This window comes from Protopterus annectens, chromosome 1.part1 (genome assembly GCF_019279795.1).
Source record: "Protopterus annectens isolate FY-2018-M chromosome 1.part1, PAN1.0, whole genome shotgun sequence".
In the NCBI taxonomy this organism is placed as follows: Eukaryota; Metazoa; Chordata; order Ceratodontiformes; family Protopteridae; genus Protopterus; species Protopterus annectens.
In genome coordinates, this window is record NC_056726.1 from 235,934,688 (window position 1) to 235,961,876 (window position 27,189).

General features: G+C 40.5%; 1 protein-coding gene across 3 annotated transcripts in view; it reads right to left on the reverse strand.

Annotated features, from left to right (window-relative positions):
- LOC122804416 overlaps positions 1–27,189 on the reverse strand; it is a 419,051-nt gene that overhangs the window by 69,749 nt on the left and 322,113 nt on the right. For 2 of the 3 annotated variants that reach the window (XM_044074256.1, XM_044074269.1), the window contains exon 5: positions 5,019–5,110. In XM_044074256.1, the coding sequence (XP_043930191.1) occupies positions 5,019–5,110 (92 nt within the window). Of the gene's footprint in view, positions 1–5,018; positions 5,111–27,189 lie in introns of those variants that run through there. The other variant, XR_006365219.1, reaches the window with a different exon arrangement.

Here is a 27,189-nt window from a genome sequence, read left to right on the forward strand (position 1 = left end):
TAAAAACGCTATATCACCAACTGTGATGTATCCCCTTAATAGGGCAGGAGCATGTAGCAAACAGGTGAACAGGCTAGGGGAACACCTATCCGACATCAAGCATGTTAGATTAACTAATGCTTTGGCAAGGCACATTCACCAAATGGGTAATCATAATTTTCAGTTTTGGGTTATACAGCATTTAATTAAGGACCCACAGGGGAGAAACTTAGATGCCCATTTGGACACGAGTGAATTAAGATGGCAACTTAGATTAGATGCTGCCAAGAGCCCCGGTTTAAATGAGGCCATTAGTATTTCCAGTGTCCTGAAAATAAGACATTTTAGGTTGAGAACAGATTACCAGTTTGCCTTCAGCAACTTTTTATTATTTTTTATAGTATTCATTGGGGTACAATTTGGAACTCGTATATAAGTTTTTTTTTTTTTTATATAAAAATTTTTTATTTCAATTAGTTGTATTTTATACTTAATGAGGTGAGGGAACAACCCCTTAGCACTTTGCCTGAGGACATGAGGATCTGGTTAGCTGATAGAAATTGTGCTACTTCAGAGGAGTTGGGGAAGAAGGGAGACATATACCTAGCAAGCAGGGCATCCCTACACAAGAAAGGGACCCCCAGTACTGCCCATGGGTCCAAAGGAACCTATGGTGAGCAGCCCAGACTAGAAATTAGAAATTAGAAATTTTCAGCAGGGTAGATTTCCCAAAAGAAATACTGACAGAGGTGCCAATTTCATGTCAGACCTGCTGGTTTGCCTGTGGAAGTACTGTGGTGTGAAGCACCTGAAGACAACCCCCTACCATCCCTAGACTAATGGCCTTGTTGAGAGGTTAAACTCTACACTCAAGTCCATGCTACGGACATTTGCAGACCAGTTTAAGAGGTAGTGGACATATATTTGCCCCATCTGTTTGCTTACAGACAGGTTCCTCAGGAATCCACAGTTTTTTCACCCTTTGAGTTGTTGTATGGGCATAGGATGAGGGGATCTCTAGATTTAATTTGTTATGAGTGGGAAGGTGAGTGTGAACCTCATAAGGAGTCTGTTGTGGCATATGTCTTAAACCTCAAGACAAGGCTCAGGGAACTCATGGGTTTGAACCAGGAGAACCTGGCAGAAGCCCAACAGAAAAAGGTATGGTATGACAGGAATGCTCGAGCTAGACAGTATGCTGTAGGGCAGCAGGTAATGGTTCTCATTACTGTCAGACAACATGCTGCAAGCAGCTTGGGAGGGACCCTACAAGGTGGTAAGAAAGGTAAGTGATGTTAGTTACATGGAGGAACTGCTGGGCAGGAGCACAAATAGTACCATGTTAACATGATGAAACCTTACCATGATAGGGAGGCCCTTGTGCTAAGTATTGGCAGTGGATTGCAGGAGGAGTCTGAGGGAGACATGGTGACTCATCACCTCAGTGGAAGGGGTAGCAATGTCCCAGCAGCTATCTCCTACACAGGTTCGAAAAAACCAAGCAGTGTTACAGGAGTTTGGGGACGTGTTCACTGAGGATACAGGACCTCAAAGTCCTATTAGGCAGGCCCCTTAGAGGGTGCCTGAGAGAGTCAGACTATGAGGGAAGAGATGCAAGCAATGTTTGTACTAGAGGTAATTCAAGAGTCCAACAGTCCCTGGGCCTCCCCAGTGGTGCTGGTGTCAAAGAAAGATGGCAGTATCAGGTTCTGTGTGCACTACAGGAAATTAAATAGTCACACAGAGTCAGATACTTACCCCATACCTTGGACAGAGAAGGCCCTAGAGCAGCTGAGTGGGACTAAGTATCTTACAACCATTGATCTTACCAAGGATTACTGCCAGGTGCCCTTGACTCCCAGTGCTAGAGTGAGGTTGGCCTTTGACTCCTTTTGTCTTGTATGAGTTCACAAAGATGTCTTTTGGGATGAAAAATGCCCCCAGCAACTTTCCAGAGGCTGATGGATCATATCCTAGCAGGAGCACGAGGGTTTGCAATTGCTTACCTAGATGATAATGCTGTCTACAGCCATTCTTGGCAAGAGCACCTTCAGCATGTCAGGGAGGTGCTGGGCAGACTAGAGAGGGCTGACCATTAAGCCCAGCAAATGTCAGGTGGGTATGGCAGAGGTATCCTACCTGGGACAAAGTGGGGAGTGGTAAGATCAGGCCAGAGCCTGCCAAAGTAGAAGCCAATCAGGTATAGCCACCAAAAACCAGGTGAGAGCATTCTTAGGGACAGCAGGATACTATAGAAAGTTTGTCCCCAGTAGCTCCTCCCCTCACAGACCTGACAAGGAAAGACAGGCCAGATAAGGTAGTGTGGCCCCAAGCATGTGAGCAGGCATTCCAGAAGCTTTGGGTGGACCCCCTGTGTTAGCCAGTCCAGATTACAGCAGAGAGTTTGTTGTGCAGGTAGATGCTTCGACCCATAGGATGGGGGCTGTACTTAGCCAGATTTCTTCAGAAGGAGAAGAGCACCCAGTGGTTTATCTCAGTCCTAGGCTCCAACCAAGGGAAGAATGTTATGCAGCTGTAGAAAAGGAATGTATAGCAATAGTATGGGCACTGCAGAAACTTCAGCCTTATCTGTATGGAAGAAAATTCACTGTAGTGACAGATCGTAATCCCCTAACATGGTTAAATAGAGCCAGCTAGCAAAATGCCAAGTTGCTAAGACGGAGCCTAGGGTTGCAAGCTTATGATATGTCAGTGCAGCACTGCAGTGGGAGTAGCAATGCCAATGCAGATGGGCTCTTAAGACAAGGAATGTGGTAAGTTATACTCAGACCGAACCCTCTCAAGCAACGTTTCTCAACGGCCACTTGAAAAACTAGCTTGAGTTCTCAGGGGGAGGGGGGGGGGGATGTGAAGAATTTTGTAGATAATTCTGTCATTTGTACATATTAATATAAGCCACAGACGTGTTCTCTTAAATGGAAGAAAATGGTGTTAAATGTTGATTAAAAATGTAACAGTGCACTCTGCTGGAATCAAGCTGATAGGTCAAGCCTTGTATGACAGCTTTGATCTCAAACTCGGAGCCAAGATGTCTGGATGAAGGAATTCTTGCTATTGTTTTGAGACCAGAGTTAATTGCTAATATTTGCATGTATAATGCCTTTTTATTGCTGTAGCTTCCTGACCAGGTGCAAGATCAAAAGGGCTGCTAAACTGAGTTTGTTAGCCTGGGAACCAGAGAAAAAAATGATGTAATCTGAATTGAGTCAGTAGTACTGTGCTATCAACTTAAGGACAGACACAGAACAATTGGCATTTGTCTTCAGAACATCCAACTCACCAGCACTCTGCCTGTGTTTATATGCAAGTTTATTTTAGAACTGTGTTTGCTCTTGGATATAGCTAGGAAATGGGAAAATTGAACTAGATGTTTTCTGTACCGATATCAGAACTATTCTACTGCATTATTTTTAGCATTTTCCTGTGATCTCTGAACTCTTGACTAGCACTGTGTGGTAAGAAGTATTGTCTCATGTTTTTATTATTTATTAAATATTTCTGAACCTTTCAACTGTGGCTGTTTTGTGTAGAGATAATTTAAGCTCTAGAGTACATTGCATGTACAGAGTGAGACTGTACAAGGCCACTCCAACAGTCATGCTGTTCAGTCATTTACCTGTTGGATAATATTGCACAGTAATAATTGAACACCCTTTGATAAGGGCCTGATTAGCAGCTGAGATTAGTGGTTGGTGGCAGTGATTACTACCCTATAGCCTGGCAGAAAGAGGCATAGCTGGAGAACCTGTGCCAGCCTTCCTCAGGAGTGTCTGTGTGTTTGTATAGAACTTGTATCTCAAAGTGTGTGTCAGCTACCTGGGCAGGGACACAAAGCACCGATTGGACTGAGAGGGTGCTGGAGGTTTTAGCTTGACCACTAGGCTGAGACCTGTACCCTATAGCTGTGCCAGTGGGAAGTCTTTGGAGAGAAAGGGAGAAACCAGCCCCAGATTGACTGTGATCAATGTGTGCTCTTAAGGGAAATTGTACTTTACTGTATGTGTATTTGTTATCCTTCCCAATGTGGATGCCCCTCACTGGTGTTAGTGGTGAAGATTGAGGCTCCTTGATTAATGGGCCAGTGCACGGGCGTTACAGCCACATCTGCATACAGCAACTTTGATCTGTCCCCATCTGACCTGTTTCCTAATGCATTCCATCATCAATATGAATAGCAGTGGACTCACAGTAGAACCCCAGTGCACGCCCACTGGGAACCCCTCTGTGAGACTAAACACTGCTCATACTTGAGTCACTGGACCCTTGTAATAAGCCTGCAATAATCTTACCAATGTTACTGAGACTTCAAACTACTGCAGTATTGCTCTAATCAGGTTTATTGGGATCTTGTCATATGCTTTCTCCAAGTGTAGGACAAACTCCCTGCATTAAATCAAAAGGTATTCTCTCACTATTGCTGCAAGCAGGCATTCAAACATGTACGCCATTTATGAAGGTATTACTGCCTTTTAGGCAAAAGGAAAGGGAAGCAGCTACTGAGGGTGCAAGCTGTTGAGGGAGTGATCAGCAGTTATGACACTGCTAAATGAATGTGATTACTGTGCTTCCTGTTCTCTTAATGTGAGGAGTTCCTAGTAGTCAAAGCTGCAGGAGTGGAGAACAGCTTTTTTTTTTTTTTTTGGCTCCTCAACTGAGATAAGGATGCCGGGGGAAATATGGTTAAATAGACATACTACCAGAAAGCGTTGATTTGAATTTAAGGTAAAATCTGAAACCCTAGAATTCTGCATGTGTTTAAAATCAGACAACTATATGCACTGTAGAACACTGCCAAAGCAAAATGGAATGGAAGTCAATTTATTAGCATAGGGCACCTCTCTGGAGGTTAGATGGGATTACATACATAAATGGGGAGGCTAATATGATCAGCATTACACAAGTAAAGGCATGCTTTAAAGTACAACCATACTGATGATTAAGGTATCAGTTTCTATGCAATATAAATAGAAAAAGATTTTATTAGGCAGATAATAAAAGATAAATACAATTTATTTTACCTTCTTTTGTTTCAGCCTTCCCCAGCTACGACCAAGAATCCATGCCAGCAAAGACTTGCACATAGAGAAATAATTTTCTACTGTCCGAATACCTAAGTATACAATTAAAAATGTAAACACATTTATGCAATATGAATTAATGTAATTCTGAAACACTTATTTGATCCACAGTGATACAAAATATTACAACACTATCAATATATTAGCAAGACACATTCTATAACGTAATTGCATTTATCCGAACACCCCCCCCCCAGTAAAAAACTTTCTCAAGTGTTACAGTCTGTAATTTGGCAAAAGTTTTAAATAAAGTGTCTAGGAAGTGTCCAAAGCAACACATTACAAAATATGATCAGATTTGATAAAGCAGCAGTTTTCTATTAGGACAATGTCAAAGTGTTGGAAAAGGTTGCTTAGTACTAAAAAGATGGGTCTCAACTACCCCAAGAAATACTCAAGGCTATTCTGATTTTGAAGTGTGTATTACTGCTTCTCAAATCTGGATTGGCCTATTATACAGAAAAGTACAGACTTCGCAAAGCAGCCATCTGCTTTAAAAAGTCAGTCAGTACAAGAATCATCATATGCAAATCTGTCAAAATAGCCACCAAGTGAAGACACGAGACTTCATACAAAAAGAATAACTAACACAATACTTCAATACACAGCTGAAAATAATCACTAAAAAAATTGTGAAACATTTGAAATGAGTGAAATGCCAGTGATAATCCATAACTGCAAACAAAATTAAAACATGTACATGCTAAACCAGCACTTCTGTACTTGCTTCCAAACAGATTAAAAATGCGCAAAGATGTGGCATTACACAGGCAGAACTAGTACATTAAAAGCATGGGTCTTCCCAGACTCTTTCATGCTTAAATGGAAAAAAAAACAAAGCATTGTTTCCTCAATATGCACATTCAACATGTAGAACTAGTACATTAAAAGCATGGGTCTTCCCAGACTCTTTCATGCTTAAATGGAAAAAAAACAAAGCATTGTTTCCTCAATATGCACATCCAACACGTACCTGTGCAATTCATGAGATATCCCTTTAAGGTATGTATAAAATAGCCATTTAAACACGCATCTAAACATCAACAAATGTAGAAATAAAAATGACAATCCTCATTTTGAAATGTATATACAGTTGATCAAGCCTTCATTATTTATAAAAGCCACCCCTCTGGTGGATCACATCCTCATACTGGATACCCTACTCAGTACAGATGCAATGATACAGCTCTTCTATGGTTTAGGAGCTAATTGTCCATCAGGCGCTTCCAAGTTTTAAAAAAAGGTTCATCCACCCATCCCCCTTAACCAAACGTTCATTTTTGTCACCTCTAGTTCTTCTAAAGACTTACTGTACCTTCTCAGTATACTTTATGCAAATACCAATCTCTAGATCAAGCCCTTCATACCACAAGGAAAGAATTACAATCCATGGCTAAAAATGCACCTGTCTTAACCAGGCCTACCAATCAAGTACAGACATTGCCTTCTCAGTTTTTGCCCTGGAATCAGGGACCGACTTCTAATGACATTTCCATCACCTTCAAAGCACCAAATTTAAAGAAACAGCAATCCCCAAAATAAATATTAGTGCATATAAATAAATAGCTCTTCACTTTATAATAGTAAGTGGACTTTTGCCAGTAGGACAAAGGGGTTTCAAAAAAAAAAAAAAGGCCATGAATCAGATGGATAATTTCACTGGTACTTGGGAATGGGAGATAAAAATAGTTTGTCTCCTTGCAATAGTTTGCCTCTCTCCGTTTCCCAGATTCTTAGGCACCTCAGCTGAGGAATCACCAAATAGATCTTCAAGAGGAGCATTTTAAAACCTAAACCTTCATGTCTTGTGGGACTGTTCTTGCAGCCTAACCCAGACATTACTAAGCATGTCAGCTCCAGCAGCAACCATGGAGTGTGCCCACAGTATAAGCACACCTTATAAAGTGTTTTCTGACTTGGGAAGCAGAGTTAGCCATCTGCAACAGACCAGATTTTAACCTAAGAGTAGGGAGGTTAACCAATACTGTTGCACATTTGCGAATGCATATTTTGGTGTAAATTTCTGGCAATTTATTTCCATAAAAGACAAAGAAAAAGGTGTGTAAACATTTCTTTTGTCAAAGGCATGACTATCCTCGTCAACTGGGATAGGATTACCTGTAGAAAAGGTTTTAGCATGTCTGTCTCCAGCTAAAAAAATGTCAGGATCTGCAACAAGGTTCATACAGAGAAACATCTATCTGGTACTCTAAGGCACTTACCAGGGCTATTGGGTGGTAAATCTTTGGACTTTAAGAGCATTAGGCTTACTAATAAATACTCTATTTGACTGGTTGAGATACAAGTAAGACATGCCCAACACAGAAGTTTAACAAAATCTGAAATAAGGTTTGGGAACCGAAGCCTTATAGGATTTTAGTACGGTTACCTATAATTTCCTTTTTCTGTAGAACATCTCACATTGAGTAATGCCCAAAAGAAACGGGAGGAAGATTTGGAGTATACGCAAGACTAAAGATCATTTAAATATCTATTTTTTATTAGACAGTATAGATAAATGGTTTGTATTATAGAGAATTTATTCAACATAACTTCGGGATCTTGGTAGAAGAGAAGGCTAGGCACGTGGATTGTATATGGTCCCATTTAAAGCAGTTTGTTATTCTGGCCTCTACCAAGACAGAATATCATGTAAATAAACATTCAGTTCTGACTAAACTTTTTGATTTGCTTTTCCAGATTAGAATTATGATTAATCACAAACTGTCTCTTGCTTTTACTGTATTTAAGAATTCATAGTTTGCTATGAGTCAAAAGGTCAGCTACACCTTATGAATCCTAGCCACTGCATTGATGAAATCATTTTTTTCTGTCAAATGTTTTGTCTGATAGGATGCGTGTGAAATAAAATAAATGCACAGTTAATCTTGAGAGAAACCAATAAATCAACATTTTGTTAAGAGGGAGGCTTTCCAAGATTTATTAAATACAGATTATCAAAACCAGTTTTGGATTGCTCAAACTTGGCTTAAATGTTTGGATCCAATCTTTCCAATGTACTTGGATCGTTAAATGCAACTTCAGAACAAACTAAAAATATTAGTTGAATAATACAATAATTTAAAACAAGCATAGTGAGCTATTATGAGAAAACAAAAGATCCAGATAGTCAACCCTGATCATCTAGAATGGCTCTAAAAATATTGAAAGTTACAACCTTTACATGTTTTTCTATCTTCAGGCAACTTCTAACATCTAGGATTATGCAATGGTTACAGAATTTGTTTAAAAGTAACAGATTCTGGAAAATCAAATTTAGAAAGAGGTTTGAATTATAAAAATGGGCATCAAGGTAAAATCTAAAAATGATGCATCAAAAAAAATCCCTGTGTATCAACATCAGACTAAATGATTGACAAAGCTGACTTTTTAACCAGACTAATTGTAAACTACAGCTATGGAACACAGACTTTTGTCATATAATCCTTCTGATTTAATATTTTGCACTGCTGGAATACACCAACACTGATACGAGAGTTACAAAATAAATTAAAAATCTTCCTCTCATCTGAACCCTGAATATCTTTTTTAAAGTATATTTCCCATTTTCATAAAGTAAATAAACCCCCCAAAATAGAGGAAAATAGCAAAAATAGATAGCTACAAATTGCCAAATGGAGCAAAACAGTTGATAGAAATAAGTAACATGTAAAATATTATGGCAGTAAGCCAACTCATGTAATATTCCCATCTATATCCAAAGACAAAAGGAATTTTAAATTCCAGCATTCTTCCAAAAGAAAATAAAGTGGATGCAACTTCCATGATATTCTACATTATTTTTCTGTCATTGTATTTAATACAATTCTATTTCCAGACATATCAGGAACAGGAACAATGTTGAAAAATGGCACAAAAAGTGTCAGTATTCCAAAACATAAATTACTTGTTTTTTTCTGGCACTATAAGTTAACTTAAGACCATGTCCACTAACAGAATGGGTCAGTTTTCTTTGTACCCATCAATATAATCGCAGGAACTGCTGAATGGCCTAAATATTTTTAAATTGCATATAAGCATTACATAAAGACAGATGATTAAAAATGTTTAAAACCTTTTAAATCAAATGAACACGTGCAGTATGCCAGCTTCCCATTTACATATAGAGGAAAATTCTGAATTAGTAAGCAAGAATATTTTTTGAATCTCAAGAAAGCACTTTACATTTGAGAGATAAATACATTAAATGTACTTTGATTCTCAAAAGCCATACTAATGATCTGAATTAACATTTCTCTCAAACAGGATTAATCTGACCTATCAGTTTGTATGTATAACTTCACTCCATGTTTAGAATTAATCTTCAAGCAATAAAGAGCTGGAAATTGGAAGTAAAGAAATTTAAATTTCATCCAGTGGTCCCAGGAAAACAGAAAATAAATCCTGGGTCTTCAAGAAGTAACGTACAGTAAGACAAATTTATGTTTTGTAGTTTCAAATATATTACAATTGCATAGAAACACTGCACAAAGGAAACACTTCTACAAACATTACCAATATTATCCAAGGACTGTGCCATCACAAAGTCTGAGAAATTTAAGCCAATGTGCCCAGGAAGAATTTTCTTAAAAAGGCTAATCCATCCACTTGAAGGAGGACCTTACATGTCAATGGCAAAATATGGACTAGCGAAAGAATTGATAACATGGACAAATCTAGGAACACAGACCAATACTAAGAAGCGATCACAAGGACCATAAGATGCCTAGCCATGTACACCTTTAAGTAGATATTTAAATGTTCATAGCTTCCTTTTCAATGTCTAAATAGTGCTTACTACCCAAGCTGATTAGTGCTATACATAAGAACCTTGGTGTCAGTCAGGTAATAAAGTAATACTTTGTTTGATCTGTAGTGGTAACTTAGTCCACAGTCTGGGAATATGCTGAGTTAGCAACCTAGATCTCCAACTTTTTTTTTTTTTATGTAGAATTAAGCCCTCTGCACAGGTGTTTATACAGCTACTGGTCTTGCAATCAGAGGTCATATGTGAATGGGTCTTTCATGGCTCAGAGACAGGTCACCTCAGACCTACCTGTAGGCTACTGACTATAACAAAGGCTGTGCTAATCTGTTGGGATAGCTGAAAAAATTAAGGCCTTTAATTTTCTTAGTAAGATATCTTTTGGACCTTTCTAGTTCAGCAATATGCTACACTTTGCTTTATACATACTAAAGGGGGCATTACATTAAATAATGGGCTTGAGAAGAGAAGGGTACTGTGGCAGGATGATGTATCTGGATCTTGAAGACATTCCACTGGAAATTAACTGGACCAGATAGGATTTCCAGACCATGGTGGAAACATGACCACCAAATGACAGAATTGCGCACATCACTACCCATGTCTCACTGAAGAGCAGTACCATTTTAAAACACACAGGTGGGAATATTTTTTAATCAAATGCTACTACTATGCACTTTCAGACTTAACCTGAGACCACTTACAGTACACAGAGTATGAGCATGCATATTTCAACCCTTGTTGGAGCTGATTAGTATCAGTGGATGAACAGATAACAGTGTCCAGCAGCAAACTTGGTCAGTCATATTTCTGGGATATTGGACAGGACGTCTGCAAAATAAATGCTAAACAGGAGAGGGCCCAGAAACGAACCCTGTGGTAGCCTGCTAGTTACAATGCTCAGACAAGGCACCAACGCAGTTATCAACGTGGGATCAGTTGGACAACTAATTTACAATCCAGAGGCAATATTAGTATGGGGATACTGTCAAGATCTTTGGCCAGATTGAGATAAGCAGTATTCACTGAATATCCACTGTAAACATTTCTAAGAAGCTTATTGGGGTCATAAGACAGGACTTGCTCTTCACAAAATCAAACAGATTGGGATCTAGATCAATTACGTTGCCTGTCTCTGCATAAGTGAGCACTGTGATACATTCTATAGCTTTGCAATATAAAGTTGGTGAGGCTAATGGGACTATAATCACCTAGATCTGTACAGGGGTCACCACTGTGTAGAGCAGTTAGAGTAGCTGTTTTCCAGTCATCGGTCACAAATCCTGTGGATAGGCTGAGGCTGTAAAGGTTCAGAAAGTACATACTTGATACAGAGGAGAATACAGCCTAGTTATGTTGTCTGGTCCCATGGGATGCATTACCTGGAGTATTTGACAGGGGTTTTTAAGACTTGCCCAGAGTGATTTCAAGGGAAACAATTTTCAGGGATACTGAGGTCAACAATGTGGGTAGGGTAGGTAAAGTTGGCACTAAATTTGATTAATATACTGACTATATTCTTGGGACTGGAATAGGATATAGAAGAGTTCAGTATATAATTCCTTAATTTTCTGACAAAAATGTGTAGCTTCCATTGGGGTCAGTAAAGACGAAGTTCATACTCTGCTTAACATTTTCTAGTACTACTCAAATTCCTTGCTGGCATGTTTCACAGTGGTCATGAGATATGGGGGTGGGAAGTTCTTAGATTTCCTTCTTTTGTTATGCAGTTTATTAATACAACAGTTCAACCACAGAGGTTTATTGCTAAATACACCATTACATTAAGGGTGAACAGGTACTAACTCTTCCAAGCAGCTATTTAGGTGTTGGCACAAATTGGAGGCATGTGTTTTAGACTTCTCAGATGAGTCCATTTGAAGGGGTCTATTTGAATGGGATTGCTGGAAATTTTGCACAGGTTTTCTACAAGATGAAGTAGGCTTGGCCTAGTGAAGTCCTAAACTCAGTCTCAATCAGTGGCACCACTACACCTGACAAAGATGACGGACTTGTGGTCAGATTTAACTAAGGATGAGAATGTGGGAGTGAAGTACATGCAGGGTCTAGGTTGGCAAGAATCAGCTCAGGATATTAGTGAGATGTTTTACAGTGTGCTTTAGTGTATTGGCATTAACAAAATCTAAGAAACACTGAGCTAATCAATGCTTGGATAATTGAAATCTTCTAGCAAGGTGGTGTTTGGTTTGATATTTAACCTCTCAATCATGTTAAGGCAGTTTCCATAATCTTTGGAGGACACTGAAGGGCATCTGTAGGAAGTAATAGTTTGGATAATTGTCATTTGGATCTCCAAAAACTTCAAGCTAGGGTCAAGGAAAATCTGACATGATGCGATTATATTTCTGGCAAATACAGATACTCCTTCACAGTTACCCAAGGGTCTTTAAACCAGTACATGTATGAGATGTGTATGCCATACCTGGCAAAACAGAGGTCTTATCTACCATCTCGTTAACAAATGGGATCCCACATGACACCAACTACTTAGTCAATTGCTAAAGTCAATTATCTTCCTCTTGGTATTTAGGCATCATTTAGGCATCATTCGAGGTTAAAGCAAGATGCCAAAGACACTGCCGCTAAAATGTGCACAACATATTTTATCATGTTTTTCAGTATGTGCATGCAGAGAAACACACAAGATTATGAACGACCTGTCCCACCTAGGTTCATAACTGAAATAGCTTATATCAGAAGGGGAAATACTCCTATCAATAAATGCAAGAATGACAAAGGTAAGCTACATAATATCAAAAAAGCAAACATATCTACATATGCCCAGTTCATCACATCTGGCCAATATCTGATTACAGTACTTATCTTGATCTGCAACTGTAATTAACTTGCAAAAGAAAATATTTGTGGTTTCAGAAAATTTATACATGGAGTTTCCTTAGAATAAACATTATATATAAAAATGAAACTTAATACCATAGAATGTCAAAATAAAATGCAAGTTTCCTCATTTTTGTACTCTTCTAAACCTTCCCAAAGACCAAAAAAAACGAAGACGCTAATACAGAGTAAATATCAAAATACTGTAATTTCTGAACAGGTCCCATTTATAAAGACACAAAAAAAGACAGTAAACCTACTACAAAGCAAACTACTGGTTGCATTAAATCTAGCACTCCAGTGAGAAAATGTCATTAGTTCCAAGAAGTGATGACTTTTTATTAATACACAGGGAAATAAATATGTGCAAGAGGTAAAAAAGTACAGTTTTGTACCTACCATAAATGTAGATGTTCGAAGATCCACATTGCTGCAGTCCTTACACTTGGGTAGTCCGCTGTCCTCGGTAAGTATAAGGCTGGCGTCGGTCAGGGCGATTTGAAACCAGCCCTGGACTTAGAGTAAAGTGGCAGGTGATAATGGAATGAGGCCTAATCCCAGCAGGAATCTCCTTGCCATGATGGGAATAACAGAAAGCAATGCAAAACCCAATCCACTTAGAAATAAAGAAACAAACAACTGCAACTGCCTGTGGACATCTAAAGTGTGCAAAATCTTTTCCCCTTTATTTTGGGGATTTGCATAAAAAGTAGGCAAATGAATAGTTTGGTTTAAAGCCACACTAGAAACCACCTTAGGCATAAAGGAAGGATTAGTTATGGAAAATCAAGAAAGGCTCAACCGCCATAAGGGCCTGTAATTCAGAAACCCTTCTTGCAGAGGTAATGGCCAACAAAAAGCAGTCTTCCATGATAAATATTTCAACTCAGCAGTAGCTGCAGGCTCAAAAGGTTGTAGAGTGAGTTTCTCCAACACAAAATTGAGATCCCAAGCAGGAGTAGGAGCTCTGGGGTCTGATATTCTTTGCCCCTCTAAGAAATTGCTTGAACAAAGGATGAGAAAACAATGGTGGGTTGCAATCATAGTGAGCTGAAATTGCTGCAGCATGAACTTTAATAGAAGAGAAAGACAAACCTTTGTCTAGCAACTCAGTAAGATATTGAAGAGCGAAACATCAAAATCTTTTGCTGCACTCCAAAACAAAAATCTCTTCCATTTGTCTCTCCTAGCTTCCAAAATAACATTTAAAACTTGCTGAGGAAGTGGAGGCCCACTATGGTTCAAAACAGAATATGCCAAGCTGTTAGGTGCAGAGAGTGAAGCAAGAAAGAGCATCCACTTTCCAAGCTGTGGGATGAAACCTTTTGTGCAAAACCTTGGCAGCTGATGGTTTAGTGGAGAAGCGAACAGATCTATGTCTGGAGTTACATCTGCTAAGGAGTTCTGTGCTCCTGGCAGAAAACATGACAGTTGTGTTGTCTGTTAGAATCAACAAAAGCAATTAATGCAAACTGGACTGCTAACATCTCCTTCATGTTGATATGTAGATGTTGTAGTCTGACAGGCCACTTGTTTTGTATCCACTTTCCATTTAGATGAGCTCCCCAAGCTTTGTCTGAGGCATCTGTCGTTAAAATCTGACTTGCCTCTGGCCAGCGGTCAGAGTCCCTTGTTTAGGTGACATTCCTGAGCCCACCACAAAAATTCCTTTTGAATGCAAGGTATTATCTCATATGCAGTTTGGCATTGGGAAGTACCAGAATACAAGATGCCATGAACCCTAAGGCTTGAAGGACTGTCCTTGCAGTCAGCCCGGACTGATGAGATAGTTGATGGAACAAATGATGAAGAAGGTCTTCTATTCTTTGCTTTGAAGAAGCGGGCGTCGCATCCGATCCGGCACATACTGAAAACAAACCATGCTAAGCATGGAGTCCTACCTACCTGGAGCCATAAAAAGTTGTTACATAGTAAAGGAGATGTCATTTAATGGATGGGAGTGTGTTAATTATGGAGCAGTACCAAATCAAGGATTAAACACAAGGCATAAATAAAGCAAGCATTACTCATCATGAGGGGATTTAAAGACCTGGAACTCTACAAAGAGAGATGCAGGAGCCATGCCACATACACACTACAAATGACAACAGCAATAACGCGCAGCTATTGTGTTACAGACCAGTCTCATTTGTCCTTGACTAAGTGACAGATATTGAGGCAAATTGACAACCGCAATTATAGCTTATAACAAAAAAAATGGTCAGTAACGTAATCAACATAAACTTTGGGAGACTCTGGGACATACAATTAAATTTAACAGCAACTTCAAATATACTATGCAGACTGAAGGCTTCAGTGCTCAGACCACCTAAGACATTTGAGAGATAAATACTTGAGTATGTTAATTGCACGATTCTTTAAAGTTCAAAAGTGAAAAAGCTTGTGGAATATTCACAACTCTGTAGTGTATTATGAGGTATTGTACAGTGATTCCAAGTTTAAAAGTCTGCTCAGAATGAGCATTTGGAAGTCTCTCCTTTTTGATAAGGAACTCATAAAAGGAGAACTTTCTTCTTGCTGAAGATTTTAACCTACAGTTCAAGTAGAGATTTGTCTTAGCTGCTTTGGGAATCTTCATGTCTTGAAAGTTGAGCTGTTTAACCTACATCAGTTTTTGAAGTCAGAAGATGGATTCACACGCAGACTACTATTAAATATTCTATAATCAGGTGATCTTTTGATATGGATTTGTAACCAGGAAAAATATCCCAAACACACTTCAATAACTTACACCACTCTTTCTGGCAAGCTCCTGAAAACAATATTACATTCAGTCCTCATTTCTTATCCAACTATTTTTCCATTACCTGGAAATACAGGTCAGTTTTAACTGCACTGGCTTAAATAATATCCTCAAGATTAAATTTAATGTTCCTCAGTTCTCTTGATTAGCTTAATTAAAATAGAATTGTTGATGTTCAGTTGACCAGACATTCTCAACTAAGACACTGGTTAAATTGCATCTCTCAGTTTCTTTCGAGACAAACATATCAGAAGCTGACATTGATGTAGACTTTTCTCATTTTCTTGTATTTCTGGATTGTTTGGGACTTTTCTCTTTTCCTGAAGTTGAAATACAATAGTATTTTGTTTCGATAGCTTTAGACTCCATATCTTGAGCCACCAAACAGAAGGGGACTGTGCTCCTCATTATTCTGATAAAGCTGAGAGAGACTTTGGCAGTGAAACCTTTTCCAATGTTTCAAAGACAAATGATTGAGACGCAGAAAAAGCACAGAAGTGGGCTACAAGAATCAAAAGTACCGTGGTCATGAACCAGAGTCTGGCACTGAGAGATGCAGATGAACAGGAAGACCACCAGCAAACACTGAAGTTGGTGAATAAATGTGAGACTGCAAAGCATCAATTACATTTGTGATGTGTGGATTTACAAGAAAAAGTGACTGAGAGAAACTGGACTTTGAATGGTTAAACTTGTTGGGGGGACTGAAAAGCATACACCCTTCTTCACATCATTAATGTCTGGAAGGGAGCTCGGGTAAAATGTGGAAGGGGGAAGAGCAACTAAATACATTTTTGTTCTTAATATTTGTATAAAACATTTCATGATATAAATTGCATATTATATACTAAAGCATGGACAGATACACGTTTAAGTAAACATTATGTAATCTTGGGCTGATGGGGTGTAAAGGTTGAAATGGAAATTTAGTCTCCAATTCATGCAGCTGTAAAGTTTACTATAGACCAGACCTCCCAACCATCCAGAATTAATCGTTTTTTACCAAGTTTTGGGGTCCCAATGAAGGGGTGCTACGATTCCCAAGTGGCACTCCATTTCTGATTTTTTAATCTAGTTATTTAGATTTTGTGCTTTTGGAGTGGATGTCATCACGTGCAATGACATCAGCTCCGTTAGCCTGTCTGATTCGCGCAATGACATCAGCTCCGTTAGCCTGTCTGATTTAAGTGCAGATGTGGGCGCACATTCGTTTGAATACTGGAGTTGCTGTTTTGCTAAGTCCAGGCAGAGTTTTACTTTTATCACAGTCCCAAAGCAGTGCAGCCACATACTGGAGCTGTTCCACGTGCTAAACAAAAGGATGGGAGAGGTCTACTGAATACTGGAGTTGCCATTTTAGTAAGTCCGGGGAGAGTTTTTAATTAAGCCATGCTCTGAATACAGGAGTTGCCATGCTAAAGTCCGGGGAGAGTTTGATTTTACTTTTATTGAAGCCATACCTTCATTGCCATTATGTTATTTGCTGTAGAAAGTCCATTTGGTTGCTTTAGTCATGGAGTTGATCCTATTTTGCAACTAGTGGCTTTCTTTGCATGTCGCTTTATGATTATGGCCTGATCGCCATGCAGTTTGATTTAGGATTAAACAACTTCTGCTGACAGGTACCTTTTGTTAGGGAGACAGTTTTACTTTTATTTAAGCCATGCCACTGAATACTGGAGTTGCCATTTTGTCCGGGGAGAGTTGCCATGCTAAAGTCCAGGGAGAGTTTGATTTTACTTTTATTGAAGCCATACCTTCATTTTAATGCCGTTTCTGGGGCACTGTTGGTGCCGTTTAACCATGGAGTTGATCCTACTTATTATCCAGTTGACCAGCAGTCAGAACTGCTGGTTTTTCTTCCCAGCAATGAATTTTTCTTCAGTTGTTTGTGTTACAGCCATTCTGGTAATGATTTAAATATAGTCAGAGGAGCATTTTGTGTTAGAGCTTTCACAATCTCAATATCGTGAGATGTTTGACCAAATACTTTGATTTATAAAAGAAAAAAGCCTACTAGGTTATATCAGCCCACCACCACTTGTGAGATTTGCCCAGGTTTTTTGTGCCAAGAGTTGACAGATATAGTGAGAACTGAATTTGTATTCCCCCAGGTTTTTTTGTGCTAAGAGTTGAGAGCTATAGTGAGAACTGAATTTGTATTCCCCCAGATTTTTTGTGCTAAGAGTGGAGAGCTGTGGTGAGAAGTGAGATAGCCAGTAAGGTTCAGTCTTCCTATTTTTCAGGAAGCTGCTGATTTAGCATAGTGGTATGTTGCTCGGACTATAGTACATAGGGTCCTGGGTTCAAGACTTACTAGTGAAATATATGGTGGTAATATTTTATTCTAGCAACTTTACAAAATTATACAAGCAATGTTTAAAATGTGTCCCTGGTTTTTGATCTTTTGCCTCCCCCCAAAAAATAAAATTGAAAATAAGTGCGAGAAGCTGTGCAAGATGCATTTGGTTTGCACTGCTATCATTCTATTTATAGTGTGGGTGTTGAAGTAGACTTTTATGATGGAAATGTTCTGAATAGGACAGTTTTGTAATTATTGGTTCATGCATTTTGTTTCATTGCCTACAGTACAGTTTACTGGAAAAATATTCAAACAATAAATTTAAAATGTGCTCAAACAGTGTGCTGTACTATACAAGGAATATAATAAAGTCAGGAAGGTGTATCAAAAAAACAACACATGTATGTTTCTTGTTGTGTGTGCAAGGGGCCAATGATTTGAAACCAGCCCAAAGATAATCTTTATCCACCACTGGTCAGATGCATTTTCTTTGGATGTGGTATGGGTTTCAGTGCTGTTTTAATGAATGTGAGTTTCAGGTCAAACAAGTTTTAATGCCAAGTCTATTTTCATTGTGAGACAGTATTGCTTTTACCAGATGTTTATTAGTGTTTGGTTTGTACACTGTTGTGCTGTAAAAAATAAAATCCAAATAATCATTGTAGAAGTAAAGCAGTATGCACACATTAGTGTTTATGGTAAAGGGGTGAAATAGCCAGGTAATGGGACATTGGAATGGCTCCAGGGGGACTCTGGTGCATATTTTGGTTGCCTGTCGTTCAGTTACGTTTGAAAGCTGGTATTCCACAATTCCATTGGAGTGGGTGGGGGGTACATAATTATGTATGCAAATTAGGTGTTAATCAGTGTACAGATTTGTACCTATTGTTCATGGGCCTTGTCCAGATTTTTGATGTTTCCAGGTTGAGCAGTATGCTAGACTGTCAACGTTTCTGGATGCAAACATTATTAAAGCAATATCATGATACGACTATCTCAGTACAGAGAGAGTCAACCATATGCACATGTCATGTGTTCTTTTATGGCACCAAAACAGAAAAAAACTAACTCAGTTCATACAGAGTTTAAGGTGGTCAACTATGACAAAATCCATTCATGTACAATCTCAAGGCTGGAATGAATGAAAAAGAAGTTGTGTACCTACCATAACATTCGATGTTTGTAGTCCATCTCGCCCTTCATTCTTACTCTTGGGATAAGAGCTGAACCTCGGCTCTGACCCGGCCATACTCTAGCTCGAAAACTTCTGGTTGGCTTGTGGCTAGGAGGCATCGCATGATGCATCACTAACACAACCCAGATCTTGTTTGCTGCAAGGAGAAACAAGAGACAAAGAACAAAGCAAGTCGAAAGGACTAACATAAACCAAACAAACAGGAGAGACACTACCACCAGGTCCACAAGGAGGGGGAAGGAGGGTGGGTTTATAAGAATGAAAGGCGAGATGGACTACAAACATCGAACGTTATGGCAGGTACACAACTTCTTTATGTTCTGTAGTCTTATTTCACCTTCATTCTTACTCTTGGGACAGCGTCCCTAGCACCTTCATCTTGAGTGGCTTATTGGAAAATGCTCCTGAGTACTGTGGAACCAAAGGAAGACCTGTTCCTGGAAGCCATATCCAATTTGTAGTGAATAATGAATGCATGAGGTGAAGCCCATGTTGCTGCAGCACAAATGTCTATTGGAATTCTAGCCTGAAAAGCTACCACGGTAGACATAGACCTGGTAGAATGAGCTTTCACCTTGAAGGGAAGATCTTTGCCACTAGATGAATAGACAAAGGAAAGGAAGCTGGAAATCCAGTCAGATAATGTGATTTTAGAAACTGGAAGGCCCTTCCTGGTATCTGAAAAGGAAACAATTGTTCTGACCTTCTGAAATCTTTAGTTCTGTCCAGATAAAAGCGAATTCTCTATGGCACATCCATTTGGTGAAATTTGTACTCAGACTTGTTAGAAAAATTAGGGAAGAAAACAGGCAATTCAATCGACTGATTAATATTGCCTTGAGAAGAAACCTTAGGAATAAAGGAAGGGTTTTTGTCCGTAAGGAGACCCTATCTTTGTGAAACACCAAATAAGGGGGCTTAATGGAAAAAGCTTGTAGTTCAGAGACCCTTCTTGCAGAAGTGATAGCCACTAAAAATATAGTTTTCCAAGATAATAACTTAAGGTCACATGTTGCTGAGGGTTCGAAAGGACTTGACATAAGTTTATGGAGAACAAAGTTCAAATCCCATGGTGCCACTGGATCCAAGACTGGGGGTCTTAACAAGGTGGTTCCTTTAAGGAATGCTCTACACAGTCTATGAGCCATAAGATTAGGCTCATTATCCAAATGAAAAGTGGAAATAGCTGCCAGTTGAACTTTAATAGTGGTATCTGCTGAACCTTGCTGGAACAACTGAGAAAGGAAGTCTAAAATGTCAGAAATGGGAGCTGTGTAAGGATCAAGGTTTTCTCTCATGGGCCCAAAAGGAGAATCTTCCATTTACTGGTATAAATCTTTCTGGTAGAAGGTTTGAGAGAGGATGTCAGAATGTGTACAACCTCAGGAGAAAAGTTATGAAGCCTGACTAGGGATGGAATTGGAGCAGCTAAGCTGTCAAATTGAGGGTGTAGAGAGAGGGCTGGAACACCCCTGACATGTGCGTCAGGAAATCTAGCACTGGGTCCAGAGTCCACAGTTCATCCATTAGATGAGGTCTGAGAAAGTGGAACCAAATCTGTCGAGGCCAGTAAGAAGCAATTAGGGTAATTTTGCTATGACGGAAATGGAGGGAAAGCGTAGAGAAGTCCAGAGGGTCAATCATGAGCGAGTGCATCTCTGGGTGTTTCCCCTTCCGGGGGAATCAGGGTGAAGTAGTTGCTGCATTTGGTATTGAGAGGGGTGGCAAATAGATCGCAGCAAGGTTGAACCCATTGGCGAAAAATTTGTTCCGCAATGTACGTGTTCAGAGACCACTCGTGAGGCATCAGAATAGCCCTGCTGAGCCTGTCGGGTAGGATGCCAGATTTCCCCAGGATGTGCATTGCCACCAGAAAGCACTGGGAAGACACTGCCCACTCCCACACTCAAAGGGCTTCTCTGCAGAGGGGGTAATATTTGGTCCCGCCTTGTTTATGTAACACCACCGACATATTGTCCAAGTGAATCGCAATCATCCCTAGAGGGAGAAAGCTGTGAAGTGCTTGCAATGCCAGAAGCACTGCTCATCTCAAAGATGTTGATATGCAAATGAGCCTCGTGTTCCTGCCATTTGCCTTGGACTGTTCTCCCTAGATAATGCCCCCTATCTGGGAAGCATCCGTGGTCATGGTGGCAACAGGGGGAGGAAGGAACAAACAGTCTGCCTGAATTTAGATTGCTGGTCTGGGTCCACCAACAAAGATCCTGTTTGTACAAATCTTATCAAGATGGGATGAGAGAGATAGATACTGCAGTGACCACTGGGCAAAAAGTAACCACTGCATGGACCCTCATGTGCAGTCTGGCTAATGGAACTGTTATTGTCGAAGCCATTGTTCCTAACAACTTGAGCACCATCTTTGCTTTCGCTTTCCTTAGAGGAAGTAAGCTCAAAACAAGTTCCCTGAGGTTCTGAATTCTTTCTATGGGAAGGTAAGCCCTCAATAAGACGGTGTTTATTTCAGCGCCAATAAAATTCACATGCTGAGAGGACGACAATACAGATTTTTTGCCAATTTACTGTAATCCGTAACTGCAGGCTAGTTGAAATAGTAACGTCCCTGGCCTGTAATAGTAGATGCCTGGTGGTGGCAATCAGGAGCCAGTCATCCAGGTACGGAAACATTTGGAATCCCTGATGTCTCAAGGGAGCCGTGACCACTGCCATGCATTTGGTGAACACCCTGGGGGCTGTGGTGAGACCAAAGGGCAGGGCGTGAAATTGATAATGACAGGCTCCCAGCCAGAAGCGCAAGTGACTAATTGATGCCCTGTCCATTTTGATATGGTAGTATGCATCTTGGAGGTCTATGAAGCACATCCAAATGTCTTTCCCTAATAATGGGAGTATCGACTGTAAGGTGACCATTCAGAACTTGGACTTTTGTACAGATTTGTTCAATTTGCTGAGATCCAAGATGTGCCTCAAGTCCCCTGTTCTTTTTGGCACCAAAAAGAATCTGGAGTAAGTCCCTAATCCTACTTGGTCTGTGGGGACGGGTTGGATGACTCTTTACGAGCAACTTTTGGATTTCTAGAGTTGCTGAATCTCTGCGATTGGGTGGCACCATCTGGGATTCGTCTAGTCCGAGAGGGTGGATAAGGGTATATGGTAACCTCTGGTAATTATTTTTAATACCCACTTGTCGAGTGATATCGTGCCAGGCTTCTGGGTATAAAGAAATATGGCCCCTGATTGGCTCCAGAGATGCACAGTCGGGCCTCCTTTCAGGAGTGCTGATAGGTACCACCATGAAAGGAATCACAGTCTCCCTGGTTCTGCGGGCCCCTCTGCCCCTAGGGCAGCATCTACCATTATTTCCTTCTCTGCCTCTGAAGGAATCACCTTGTGCATCCTGAAAAAACCTCTGCGACTTTCTGAACCACATTTTGCTGCTCTTCTGCCCTTTGGGATAGGGTCTAGAAAGAATGGAATAACGGACTCCCACGGCAGATAGGTTTTTTCCTTCCTGCAAACACCTGGTGAGTGTGTCCTTTACCATGGTTCCAAACAATGAGAATTAGTCAAAAGGGGCACTGGTAAACGTAGACTTAAAGGCCTCTGCAAAAATTAAACAAATGCATCCAGGAGCATCTCCTAAGAGAGACTCCTGAACCTGCTGCCCTACTCGCGCCATCAACTGCATAAGATATCAGCCTCATGGAGAAGTTCACAATAGAATTTGGGATAGACATATGTGCGTTAACCTTCTGAGATACTGTACCAGTTACATTATCCTGCAGAGTATCTCCTAATTCTTTTAGGAGCTCTCTCTGGAGCCTTGTGAAATGAGACAGGTAGTTCAGCAATCTAAGTGTAAAAGCCACTGTAGAAAATACATGCTTCCCGTACCTATCCATTGTTCGAGACTCCTTGTTCGGTGGATGGACAGTGGAGGAAGTTTCAGCAAGTTCCTTTTTGGTGGCTGCTGCCACCACCATGGCATCTACTGGAATGCCCTTAGTAAGAAAGTCCTTATCCTGGAATGCTGACAAAAATGTATTTGTTCTTTTAGGAACCGGTTCCACAGAATCAGGAGATTCCCACACCTTTCGACTCACTAGCTCGTCAAAAGGTGGAGACATCCAAGAGGCGGAGGGTTGAGACCTGAAAGCCTTCAGGTACACTGACTCGTCATCAGAAGGGGCTGTGGTGGGCCAGCTGCCTCTCAGGATCTCAAGGATATCTACGAATGAGATATAAGAGGATGACTTGGGGGACCCTTCTGACTCCAAGGTCAGTGTCTGATGTAATAGACTCATCAGGAGAGTCAACATGTTTCCTCTTACAAGTTTTCTTCCTAGGTGGCTCCTCAAAAAGGTATTCTGGGGAGACCTCAGAAGACTGGGGACCACTCATGGAGGTTTCCTGAGGCTGCGAGTCTCTGCTGTGTTGGAAGAGAGAGGGAGCCGAGACTGAAGTTGGCGCTTTAGGGGAAAGAGTGTCGGTACCTGTGGTTGAAACTGAAGACCTGGGCAGCACTCCCATCACCTCGAAGGCCAATCCTCCCAGCTCCGAGGATCCCCTCCACTCCAAAGATGCAGAGGCGGTCCTCGGTGCCGAGGAGATGGGCTCCAAGGCAGACGTGGGGTGCAAGCTCACTTGTGCCGAAGCACCGAGAGGTAGACTCGGAACCAAATAGGTTTGATTCAAAGTATCCTCCTTGGGCCCGACTGGAGAAATGAGGACCCTAGACCCCACGGACAGCACCAAAAGGGTCGGAGTGGATATCGGAACCAAGAGACTAACTGAGGTAGCTGGAACAGACCTTTCCACAACCCGAGGCACCGACAACTCTGGCTCTGAAGGCTCAGAGAAGCTCGGAGGAAAATCGACAGGGTGAGAAGGGGCATTAGGCAAAGGAGCAGACTGGGATGGAGCCGAAAGTAAATTTGCCAGCGCCGAAGTCTGAAGGAGTCTATGCACCACTCTTGACGTCCTCCTCGGAAAGGCTCCTAGAGGACCTGGAAGATAGAGTGGGGGACCTACATCGCTGGAATATAGGTGACCTAAGAGTGGGGGAAACCAGTTGGAGTTCAGATGACCAGCTCTGAGATAGTGTCAGTTATCGGCTCCGAAGCTCCTGGAGCCGAAGCTGGTGGATCCACAATGGAAAGCTCTGTTGCCACCGAGACTAGTGGCACCGAAGAGGGTGTAGTCACTTTGGCAATTTTGTCTGGCGGCTCCGACACAGTATGGGTAGGAGACCGCCTTTTTGTAGCTTTTGGTTTGTCTTTCTTTAAAAGAGTAAGGAGATTTAGAGCTGGAGGAAGATGTTAATTTCTCCTCAAAGGAATGTTTCAATAGCCCTTTCAAAATAAGTTTGTTCTTCCTCTCCTGAAGAACACGGGGACTAAATGCATGACAAAACAGGCAAGACTCTTGGAGGTGAATAGCCCCCAAACAAAACACACAAATTGTGCCCATCCATTAAGGACATTTTCTGGGCACATTTAGTACACTTTTTGAAGCCCGAAGGCTTGTGGTCCTTAATATCTTTGGACATATTGCAATAACCAGTAAGACAAGCAGAACCATATTCAAGCAGATAGAACAGCACTGTACAGACAAATAGGCAAACAGAGGACTAGGTCCTCTAACTTAAACGGGACTAGCCCTAAGAGGAGAAAGGAGATCAACCGAGGACTAGGCACTCTAATTTAAATGGGCCTAGCCCAGGGAGGAGACAAAAACAGAAAAGAGAACTAGGTCCTCTAACAAACGGGCCTAGCCCAAGGGAAAAGGAAAGAGGTAACAGAAACAAGCAGCACAAGAGAAGTGATGCAGGGATACAATAGGCCAATGGAAGAATGGCCAAAGTACAAACAGTAACGATGCAGTAAATAGTCTAAAACAGACACAGACTGCAAAAAAACACATGAAACTACCAAAAAAAATGGTTATAGCCAACAATAAACTAGTCAAAGATACGGAAAATTTTCACATAGCCACTGCCAAGAATCACCACATCTGAGCTGAACGAGCGGCAAACAAGACCTGGGTTGTGTTAGTGATGCATCATGGGATACCTCCTATCCAAAAGCCAACCAGAAGTATTTGAGCTACAGTATGGCCGAGTCGGAGCTGAGATTTGGCTCCGATCCCAAGAGTAAGAATAAAGGCGAGATAGGACTACAGAACATCACTGATAAATATGTAGAATGCAGGACAGTTTAGCAAATTTTGTGTGTCCCTATCTAAAAATGTGTGTGTGTTTTAACAGGCTCATCTCAAGAGACATTTAGTGCACAGAACAGGATACACTAATCTAAATATCTGCATGGTTAGAAGAAAACATTTACCATCTGCTTGCTAAAGTCTGAAAAGGGTCAAGCTGACCTTTGTTACAAGAATCACATGTAAGGGACTGCAGCAGTTTAAAATGTTCAGAAATACAGACAATCCACTACAGACCTCCCCCATTGATGCTATAAAGCATGACATTCCAAAATCATTTTGGATTATACCGTCATTAATTTGGGCAAACGTATGAGCTTGAGGATGTTTTTGTTCAGTTATAACAGCATGTGTACTTTTTTTTTTTTTACAAAGCAGTGCATTAGTAGATTTTTAACAAAATATACTATATGTTATGAAAAGTACAGCTATAATAAAGCTAATCAAACTTTGCATTATACTAGTACCACTATTTCCAAATATACTACCAACCACCCAAACAAGGTTTAGGTTTAGTTAAATTAATGGCCAACTGTTTTCTAAAGCCAGCCACCTTCTCTTGCTCATCATGAAAGTCAGAAACACAAGTACAGCACCATTTTCCAATCAAATGGCAATCACTGCCCTTTGAGGCCAGCACGCAGTCAAAAGCTACTTGGTTTTGTAGTGATGTGGCGTGAACCTCAGTTTGTTTTCCATGTGAATGTTTTCTGATGTTTTGTTAGCCATTTCAGCTAATAAGAGACAGCTGAGTTGCTTCATTCATAACAAGAAGTATGTCATAATATGGAAAGAAAACTACTGCTTACTCAGCTGGGTATATAGTGCTTTTATTTCACAATCTTCCAGTCATAGTAGTAAAGGAACGGAATCATCTGACCCACAAACCCAGACCAGTTTCTTGGTAAACAGGGGAAGGTATGATCTTTGCAGATTCTCCCCCAGTCATGTGCTTTTAAATTAAGAACGGACATTGCAGTTTTATTGTGGGTATAATTATAACTGCTATAGCCCACTTGCACAATTCTAAAAAAACAACAAAAATGCAGGAGTGCAGGACTAGACCAAGAAACCAAACAAGAAAATCTGCACAAAAAGGAACACCTGGTATCATCCAGGTCAAACATCGCTAATAAATGAATATTCATTCCAAAGTAAAAACAAATTTTAAAAAATAAATAAATAAAAAATAAAAAATGATTACAAGGTACAAGTAAAGTGATAAAATAAAACTCCATTCAAAGATATTAGCACAGTTCTATTTCTGGCGTAACATTTATCAAGTCTTTTTGATATGACCAATTGATAGTATGTTTTCTTAGTCCAGTCCATGGTATTGAGCCAGGTTTGATTTTCCATTGCCATTTGCATCTCAAAATCAGTCAAACAGGAACAGGTAGCATTGAAATGCTCCTTTTGCTGTCATGGGGCACAAATCCACAGATCCAGCAGTTTGCAAAATACAGATCATTAGCAAATTGCTGCAGCCTTTGAAGAAAGAGATTTTTAACCATGTTGATTGGAAGACGACAGTGACATCAGGTGGTGGTGTGGTGCCATCATCTTTCAGCTCGGTGGATGTCAAGCAGGTTTTCTTACAATGTGAAGTGTGGACCCAATTTGGTATTCCAACACATTTTACTGAGGTATAGCTATTTAAGAGGATGAGATAAGTCTCCTTCCACCTTGGCTCCAAAAATTATTTGCATTTGATTATCTATGTAAACCCAGTCTCCAGGTCACTGGTCGTGGCAGGGAGCTGTAGCAGTTTGTGGAAGGGGTTCTCAAGTTCTTAAGTTAGAAACAAGTTTCAAGCAATAGTTCAGCAAAGCTTTAGCAGTAAACAGCAGTTCACATTTTCTCACTGGTGGGGAAGGTGGTATTCTCATGGGACGGTCATGTGGACTTAGTTTACAGGTAGCATTTACATTTCTTTTCAGACTCATCAATGCACGAGGCAAAGAGGCTGGCCACTTAAGTCCTGTTTCATTGCAAATTTTGCTAATTGTAGTTAAGGGTCAAGTTAGA